This window comes from Buceros rhinoceros, unplaced genomic scaffold (genome assembly GCF_000710305.1).
Source record: "Buceros rhinoceros silvestris isolate BGI_N320 unplaced genomic scaffold, ASM71030v1 scaffold17033, whole genome shotgun sequence".
NCBI lineage: Eukaryota > Metazoa > Chordata > Aves > Bucerotiformes > Bucerotidae > Buceros > Buceros rhinoceros.
In genome coordinates, this window is record NW_010403216.1 from 6,232 (window position 1) to 16,234 (window position 10,003).

At 40.4% G+C, this 10,003-nt stretch overlaps 1 protein-coding gene across 1 annotated transcript in view; it reads left to right on the plus strand.

Annotated features, from left to right (window-relative positions):
• Positions 1-9,885, plus strand: part of DYNC2LI1 (dynein, cytoplasmic 2, light intermediate chain 1) — a 15,766-nt gene extending 5,881 nt beyond the window's left edge. Inside the window, exons 6-12 of the mRNA XM_010132931.1 lie at positions 504-572; positions 1,891-1,968; positions 3,174-3,250; positions 3,604-3,674; positions 4,129-4,226; positions 4,575-4,667; positions 9,814-9,885. Of these exons, the coding sequence (XP_010131233.1) occupies positions 504-572; positions 1,891-1,968; positions 3,174-3,250; positions 3,604-3,674; positions 4,129-4,226; positions 4,575-4,667; positions 9,814-9,885 (558 nt within the window). The remainder of the gene's footprint in view (positions 1-503; positions 573-1,890; positions 1,969-3,173; positions 3,251-3,603; positions 3,675-4,128; positions 4,227-4,574; positions 4,668-9,813) is intronic.
• Positions 9,886-10,003: the final 118 nt, after the last annotated feature.

The following is a 10,003-nucleotide window of genomic DNA, read 5'->3' on the forward strand; positions in this document are numbered from 1 at the left end:
AGGCCAGCTTTTATGTTTCTGATGTTACCCTCAATTAATTTTTTCTTAGTTAAGAAACTTAATTTTTTTTTCTATACACCCAGTTGTAAGTTATGGTAATTCTTCTCACAGCTTTTGCCTTGACCCTGTATAAGTGAAGCCATTATTTTTCCTCTCAAAGTAGAGGGGTTTCAGTGTGTGCAGCTTCTTGCTAACATACTGCCATTAAATATTTTTTTAAGGGTTTGGAAAATGTGAAATGGGGAGGACAAATATGTGACACAAGCAAATCATTCCTCTTCATTTTCTTGAGCTTTTGTCTCTATTACTTTGGATATGATGCAAGGGACAAAAGGTCAGTTCTATTAATCCAGTTGGGCAAGTTTTCTGTGAATATATAAGGGTTTTCCTCCCTTCCCTTCCCATCTGATGTTGGACTTTGTCTTCTGTGAATTAATTTTAACCCTTTTAACCCCTTTTTAACATCTGGTTTACACTGCTTAACTGTCATGTCTGTTTAACAGGATTATGAGTTAATTGAGCCTTTTCCAATACCCTTGGTGATAATTGGAAGCAAATATGATATTTTTCATGTAAGTAATACCTAATTGTAATTTTTTTAATAACTAGAAGATTCCCAGTAAAGATTCCATGTACTAAAATCTTGGTAATACAATAGCGATCACTTGAACAAAAGTAGGGCCAGCCACCTTCTGCCACAGAGCAATCTTCCCACCCAGCAGCATTATGGACTGTCATTCCTTCACAACACACTCCCACAGTGATGCCTTCTGACATGTCCATGGAAAATGCTGAGATACAAGTTGCTGCAGACCAAAGAGAGAAGCAAGAAAACATCGTGTTGATGACTTTCTTTTGCAATAAGAGAAGTCCAGCTCCACCTGTCCCTTCTGACAGCAGCTGTAGGTTCATGGCAGTGAAAGAGAGGTCTCTCAGGCAGCTGCTCAGATTTTTTGGTAGTTGGGGTAGCACAAACAGTAAACTATCATTTCAGTCTGGGACTGTGTTCTTTGAAGTACTTCTTAAGTTTTTAGAGTCAAGTGAGTAATTGCATCTTATTGGGGAGAGGAAAGAAATGCCACAGTACTGCTGGATTCGCTCCCAGGACGTTCAAAACCCAAACAAGTGCATATGCGTTTTTCAAGCAGCACTTGATCCTGAGAAACTGAAGAGTATCTTTGAATTTTAGCTGCGGTGCTGGCAGCCTGTGCCTCTCTGGATGACTGCGTAGTGCACTGATACAGACTGACTAAATCTTTAGAGTCACTTAATTCTTATTAATAAGGGACTGTGCCGTCTTTCCTACTGAGGCTTTATGCTGAGCCATGACCTCTTCAAAAGTCATGTAATAAGCGCAGAGTAACAGCCCAGCGCCTTTGGGGTCTGTGGAGAGACTGCCACAGGCGTCACCAGGACCAGGGAAGGCCAGCTGTATGATCTTACATTAAAGAAACACTGATGAAAGGGTACTTTGATGCCCCTTTCAAATCTTGCAAATTTAGAGAGCATATACCCAAAGGTTTACTGGAAGCTAAATATTTTCACAAAAAGTCCTTATTCTTCTAGTAGGCAGTATTTCTATTTCTAAAAATTTAAAACAAAATTAAATGCATTAATTGAAAATTGAATTCATATTCCCAGTTAAGAAACTTTTTCTGGACTAACATAGTGCCTGACTTAGGTTCCCTCTGTAAAAAAGAAACAAAGGGAAATGGTGACATTTCTTTTCAGAGTAGGCTGCCACTGATTCTGTCTTAAGATATAATTATGCTGACAGCTGAAATCCTCGTATATTGTAGACCAAGTGCATTGCAGTTGATACAGAAAGTTCTAGCTGTAATATTCTGGGTTTTGTTTCTTACGTATATGTTCCAATATCAACTTTTTCAGGAATTTGATTCTGAAATGAGGAAAATAATAAGCATGACGCTTCGATTTGTTTCACATTACTATGGAGCATCACTGGTGGTGTGTATATCCACTTTCTAACTAAGGACTGGTATTTATGTGAGAAAACAATCTTTAAACAAATAGAAAGGTAAAACTCCTAGAGAAAATAGGGTTGAGTTGGTTTTACAGGAGCTTTCTTCACGAGCTAATCTGTCAGATGGGTTACGGGTATTGGCAGGGGATGGACAGATACACCTTGTGAACAAACCAACCACATCACTTCCCCTCAAGGAAATGTTACCTGTTGGCCAGCTCGGTTCCTGTACTGAGTTCTCTGCACATCTGGCAGGTTTCTTTTTGGCTCGAGAAAGGACGGGAGAAAGCAAGCACCCCAGACAGAACTGGAGAAGGGGTGTTTTTGGCAGGAGCATGCTACTGCCCTGGCTTCAGTAGATTTAAAAACTTACTGTGGCTTATTCTGATTACCAAACAACTTGGGTTTGCCTTAAATTGGTATAATCTCAGCACGTCCTTTTGCATCCATGTAAAAATTGTACAGCTTTTGTACTTGGATGTGTGACTTCGTCTTCCAGTTAACTAAGAACACAACTCTCTTGATTTATTTTTTTTTAAAGTATTTAAGTGTTATTGTAATTAAAACTAGGAGCCTAAAACTCTTTGGCTGCTAAATCCTCATTCCCACTGAAATGGGTGGGAGGAACTTACTCTCTCCCAGCAGGGATCTGAGTTCTCTCTTGGAGTCTGTCTGGATACAAAAGCCCTTAGACAGGAACGAGCACGAGAAGGTATTCCGCAGCTGCGTTCTGCTAAGTCTGTACCACTTCTGCCACTGTCAAGATGGTTTTATGATGTGTGAACAATTTATGGTTATTAATTACATTTCTAAATGTTTCTGGCATTCTGGAGAACTTCTAATGTAGTTTAATGTATTAATAACTCATTAGTCTTGGGCAAAAGGTATGAGTCTCTCAATATGCATACTTTAAAAAGTTTTGAGTCGGTATTTTAAAATTTATTCTTTAATCTTGATCTTTTAATTTTTTCACTTAATCTTTCTCGATCTACATATTCACTGATAAATACACTCATGTTTTGGAAAGGAAGGGCAAGATTTTTATTCCAGTAATTCAGTGAATAAATACCAGATTTATTAGGGACAGGAATTAGCCAGGCTCTGCCGGAAGTCCTCTTTGTAGATGACGTAATTTAATGTTTCTGTGATGGATGATCATAATGTATACTCTGTTTTCTGATTCATTTAGTTTACCAGTAAATCTGAGGCTCTCCTGCTGAGAGCCCGTGTTCTTATTAACCACTTGGCATTTGGCTATGATAAAAGGTAACACAACTATTGTCCAGCTACTTAATGTCTGGCCCAGAATCTAAAGATACATAATAAAAAACGTTTTATTCACCAAAACATTCTCTTTAAATGTGATCTCTGAAAGATTCTTGTCCACAGACTTTGACTCCTGTGTCTCAGCTGCCTCTCTCTGCACAGGACAGTCACAAGTCCTTGGTTTTGATCCCAAAACTAATGGATTAGAAACACAGTCACCACTAGGATTGAGCAAATTCTTACTTCCATGTATTCGTACGCAAAGCCCAGTAGGAGTCTAGTCTTGGCTAGAATCATGTCGTTCTTTGTCGATTGCTAAATGCTCACGTGATACACTTTCTTTTTCTGTTTAGCAAGTTACTGTCAGTGGACCACAGCAAACCTCTATTTATACCAGCAGGCCGGGATTCGCTGAGCCAAATAGGTGAGGACCCTTCCTGTTCATTGGGTTTGTTGCTCAGTCGTTTCTGAAAATGAGGAAAAATTAAGCAAATAAAAAATAGAGTGAAATTATAGCATGTCAGCATCAGTTTTAACCTATGATTGATTGAAATGGCTTAGAAAGTTTAAAATTATGATTCAGTGTCTGTGTTACTGAGAATTACTTGTGCAGGTTTGTTAGCTGGGTCAATAAAGCATCAGGACTTCTCCAAAGAGTAAAGTACCAACACACTTAGATCTGAAAGAAAGAATCATGTATGATACCAGTCAGCCCAGTTCCTGGTAGTAGTGGATCAGTGGGTTTCCAAACTTGTTGCAGCTTGTCACTGTAGAATACAATGATCCATCTCATTTAATATTTCATCCAGAATATTTTGATAATTTACATTGTTGGGACAATACACTGGTACCAGTTTGTGCTGTGCTCTCATCCTTAGGACCACCACCTGCCTCCAGCAGCGATATTGGCAAGGTGTGTGCAAACACACCTTTGGAACTGTGGAAAAAAGTGTTTGAGAAAACATTTCCTCCCAAGGTGGGTGTTGACACGGCTGCTGCACAGCTGCTTTCTCAGAGAATAGGAGCAACAGCACTACTAAAGTGCTGGACTGGACCTGCCGTCTCACTTAGCAATGCTGTTTCTTCCGTTCGTTAGGAGTAAGGAGACACATGCAGGACACCTGAAAACAAAATTCTGTATTTGACAATGTTTCTTTGTATTAGCTTATTGACTTCTTTGGAATTAAAGTTATAGTTCCCTCAAGGTTAGTAAATGAAAATTCAGGTACTGGGCAAAAAGACAGTAACCAATTGCTCAGCCACTGAAGTTAAAAGAACAGAAGATTTATTTGATCATTTGGGGTTTTGTCCTCTCTCCTTTTAGAGTATCTGTGATTTACAAGATGCCAAGGACCCTGCGCAGGACTCACAATACGCCGAGTATGAAGTTGATGTCATGAGAGCTCAGAAAAACCAGGTGTGTGGTAGCGCTCTGTCTGCTGTTCAGTCAGCTATTCCAGAACCACCAGCACTGCTGAATTAATTGTGGACAACATTCACAGTCCCCCTTCTGCCTTCAAGAAACCACAACTTTAGTTTTCAGCTCACTAGTTGGTTGGGGTTTTTCCCTTTGGTAGATATTAAGCCAGCAGAGCACTGTCAGATCTCAAAGTTTTGGCTCTGTAGTTTCTTTTAGAAACAAATAATTCACAGTTTGCCTCTAACTCTCTTCCAGAATTATTTCTCTAAAACAACACTGAAGCAAAGCTGTGAAGCTTCCTTGGCAGTAACTCCTGCACCCAGTGCTCTCGTTTGGGTACTGTCTCAAACAGTATCAACATTTTTGTATCTGTTTTTCACCCTCAAAACTTTTTCTTTAAACTGGAAAGGTTCTGAGATGGTCACATTTCCAACTCCAGTTTGCAGGCTACAACATTTTATCCTCAGCAGAATGAGCAGAACTGTTCCACACAGCAGTATCTCAGTTAACCCCTGAATTGCAGGAGCGACCTTCAGTGGGGAAAGGGTCTTTGAAAAATTCAGTGGCAAACTAGATGAAGGTGAGAACGCTCTCTTATCAATTGCACTGTCTAACAGCCTGTGAGGAGAAATAGATCAGTGTCTTCATCGATACCATAGGTACGGGTTTGGAAGAAGTACCCCATGCTGAGTCTGGAAACTCTGCTTCATGTAAGATCCCTTTGTTTCACACACAGAAAATTCTTTGCTAGAATGACTGAGAAACATTCCCCTCTTCTCACAGCTGCACGATAAGCTACTGCGCTTACAGGAGGCTTTTCTAGCAGTGCTTTAAGACTGTGGACGTACCATTGTCGAGATCTCATGTGCTTTTGCACTCTGAAGGTGAAAGGCAGTTTTACTGCATTGCACTGCAGTTAATCTCAACTAACCCCGAAACACCATGGCAAACTTCATCTTTTTGTGTGCTCGAATTGTGAAAGAAAGCCCAAGGGCATCACATTTTCAGAGTCAGGCTGCAAACGGCAGTACAGCCGTAGTTACCTGATCCAAAGAAACACGTTAATAATGTCAAAGAATAAAGCCATTTCAAGAGCCCCCTGCAGTCTTTGAACTTGCACATTACCTCTAATACCCTGTTAATGTGGGCGTCAGTTCTGAATTTGTGACATCAAGAGCAGTCTTAGCAATCATTAAAATTAGTAAAGCACATCATTGCTTTTGGACTTCATAAAGTAATCTCATACTCAGCATATCTCTATCTCAGAATAACTCTGTGGCGTACTAGGGGTTTATTTTTAGATAACACGTCTTGTAAAAGAAGATACTGGTACGCGTTGATGAAATCACACAGGAAATGATTAATTTTCTGTTTTTAAACAAAAGAGACTTTTAGAATCTTAATCTGTTCAAGGATGTTGCGAGCCAGCGTAGCTTCTTTTAGTTGGACTACGACAAGTCATTTAAGCATTAAAGAGAACATTAATTCTGTTATCTGCAGCTACTTCCTAAACTTCTCTTTCCTGAAGTTTAATTTTTACAAGATTGTTTGCACATTATTCATGTTTTATGCTCCAGGAATTTAATTCAATTTGACATGCACCGAGATAGCAATGTACATCTAAAGGAAAAGAACTCTGTAGCTGCAGAGATTCTTGAGGTGTCTTTGGCTTTCAGAGTTATATGAAAAGTGGCACAAAAATCCTATTTTTAAAGCGATGTTTTAAGTTTTTAAGTCTGACATTCTTTATTGAGTCTCATCTCTGTTGTGTAGGAGGAACAGTATACGAAGATGTTTAATATGCAACATGTTGCTAATGAAATCATGGGATGTAATGCAAAACAAGATCCTTCTGATGACAGTGTGTATTTTAAAACCCTTTCAGTGCATGTTAGCATTTTTCTCGGTTACTGTCGGTTAATTAGTATGCCACTTTGGACTCTAGGTGATAACCAGGCTGCTGGTTTATCTCAAAGATAAGGTTTAAAAAAGAAAATAAACGCAAAAACATAGCAACAGAAACAAAATACAGCCCCTGCCACTGAGCGGTGGAGCTGACATGCCCGCCTCAAACTGCTCTCTCCCTCAGAGGCAGATGTTGAAGATGTCCTCTCCAAGGCTTTTCCCTGCCTGTTTTCAAGTCTTAGCTACCCTGTTCTGCTTGCGCTGCTAATATTCAAAAGAGGTGCTTGGACCTTTTTCATGGGGACGTTTGACTGCAGCTTCATTTAGCAAATGATAAAGCTGCCCTTGGATGGCCGCCCAGTCAGGTACTTAAGAGGCCACAGTCACGCAGTGCCGAAGTTCACTGACTGGTCCTTGGTACACAAAGGTGGTACTTTAGGGACCGGTGCCAGTTTTAGCTGAAGCCTCATGCCATAAACAATCCACAGAGGTAGATGCCTGGTACCGTTTGGTGAAGGCTAACAAGAAGCAACGGAAGCAGATCTCAGGGAACGGTTGAGACTTTCACAAGTCATTACAGAAGAAGGGAGGTTCTGTAACATCTCGCAAGGAAGCAGAGTCCTATTTCCACTAAAGTTGGAGTGACCTAATTAACCGCCTCACTCACACTTATAAGTCATCTTGGTGTTGGATCTGCAGCTGTCTGTCTGGGATGGGACGTGCTGGCTGTCAGAACCAGAGCCGTATTTTTTCAGCTTACTTCACTGACGTGACCATATCACAGAACACCAGGAGACAATTTCCATCTCCAGTAAAATAGAGGAGCACATATTGTGCGATGAAACTCCTCAGTCAGACCAGCCTCGCTGGGCAGAGAAGTCTGACAGGCACCTTAACGTGGGTAACAGCAGCAGTGGAGGAGGAGAAGGTTAGTCTTCACATCGTGGAGAAGCAGCGATTTAGGATCTTTACTCAGCTGCCAGGAATTAGCTTCCTTGTTTTCTCATGACAGCCTGTCCAAATTGGTACCAAAGATTTGTAAGAAACCACAAGAAAAAGAAAGTTAAAGTCATATCAGTTCCCCAGATCTGAGCAAACGCAACAATTAAGGCTTCTCCTACAATCTTAATTTTTCCTCCTTGTTTGTAGACATTACAGTATTGTCATTAATTACATGATCATATACTATTTTGCTGATGTCTCCATTCAATTGTTCAGTATTTCTTTTCATCATCCTTATTCTTTGTGTACCTTATTTCTCAACCTGCCATTCAGACACTTCAATGAACACTAAAGTATTAATTTTTTTTTCCTCTGAGAGCACGTGGTAATGTTCTCTTACCCGAGCGCCTCACAACATCACTTACGTCTTTCTTCCCAGTCCCTTCATGAGATTAGGTGTGATCTTCCGCAGCTGACAGATGAAGATTCTACAGACACAGGGAAGCACAGAAGCCTTAAGATTAAAAGAAGAAAATATTTCGGCATACTTTGAGATGTAGGCTCCTCTCAATTTGGAGACAGGCTCTGGTGGCTCACTGTGTGGTTACAGTATATTCTAGAATTCTGCTTCTCTTTGTAGTGGAGACTTGGAGCAGGAAGGTACCTTTCTACAGAAGGGTCTCGAGTGATCTGCAAGCTGTATTTGAAAGATTTTTTTCTTCATTACACTTCTGACTGCTGGGGATTTATTTTACTTTCCATTTTACATGAAAACGTGTACTTCTATATGTACTTTCCTGCCAGCATTTTTTCTCCTGAATCACCAAATTTGTTAAGGATTAATTTTTGTATATATCCTCCCATTTAATCCCCTTCTCTTTCATTCTTCTGGTTTAAATGTTAGTCTTACCGGGATAGGTCCCCAAAACATTTGTTGTTCTGTACTTCTGTCTGCCGTGGAATAGCTGTACCATTTTCGGTACCATGTGCTGTGGTTTCGTTACTTTGAAGTTCCATCTTGTTTTGAATTGCCTCTACAGCGAATTGACTCCTGGCCAAAATTACAGCAGACGAACTCTGCTAAACGAGCTGCCTCTTCCCTGGAACAGCTCAGGCAGATGAGAGATCTGTAAGGCTCACGATTTAGGCAACGCTTTCTAAATTCATGTTTGATTGGAAATCATTCCTGGCTCTGTGCACCACTACATCAGATTCAGAAGACAAAACTGTGGTTTGATAATTGGTTGAATCTTCTGTTATAGGCTTCAGCGTTCCCAGGAGCGCTTCGGACCAGTCCTGTGACCACCCTGCTAGTACTCAGCCGATGTTCAGTACTGCACAGCGTAGCCTGCCTCACCTTTCACACCCAGTTCGCTTTATTTATCCCTCCATCATCTGAGCCTCTCTTTGCTTTCCATGATTAAGTTACTATCTAGGAGATACGTGATTTTAACTACCACACTGGCTTTCCATTTTGTTTTTCATATGCGGATGCTAACTTTTCAATCTGGACAGCAGCACCTGAAAGAATATTTTAACTGCTCATTGAGAAACAGAAGTAAAAGCACGGCATTGTTGTCATGAGTAATACACGTCCAAGAACCCTCAAGCAATGGTGAGGGATGTCTCCACAAATATCCAGTACCACAGACTGCACAGATATGCGATGGTGGTTACCTGAACACCCACTGTGGTCCTCTACAATCTATTTCTGCTTACTGTTTTCTGGCCGAGCCTGCGTTCTGCAGGGCTTTCTAAGGTCCACTGGTGATGTATAAGCTTACAGAGTTCCTTTGAGTCCTGTGCTTAAAAACTGTAATAATAGAAAAGGTCAGTTTTGTTCCTCTGGTTTCTTTTCCATAACGTTAAGGAATTACCAACCCATTTTGCTTCTTGAAAGGCCCTGACTTTGTGTGTGTGAAACAGCCGTTTGTGGGGTGATGCTGGTTTCTGTTTCCAAAACAGATGCAGTGTGACATGTCTGCGTGCTCACAGGGAGCCTGCTTTCTCAGACCGAATGTCTAAGAAAATGCACAATCTTTCTTCTTCCCTCAAAAGTACCTAGGTCAAAATAAATAAACCGCTGCTGCCTACAGGAGAGCAACAGTGGCAACATCTACAGCATTTTTAGTACAATTATGTTAAAGAGTAATATATATAGTAAATATTTTTCTACAGTGAAAAATGCTTTAAACTTTCAAGTGGCTAATGAGTGTATCTTAGAACTCCTACTTACAGAAGATTATTATGTCTGCTTAGATATAAGATTAGATTAATACATACGTTTCTGTTTCAGGAACTCGAACAATACAAAAGAAACACCTCTAAATCCTGGAAACACATGGATTTGGACTCTGAAGTGCTATAGCTGTCTTCACATCCACGTAATGACTCCAACAATTTCAACATTACACCAGCAATTCAATCTGATGCGGTTGAAAACAGGCAGTAGCAAACCTCAAAATGAGTGTTTATTCAACATTCCT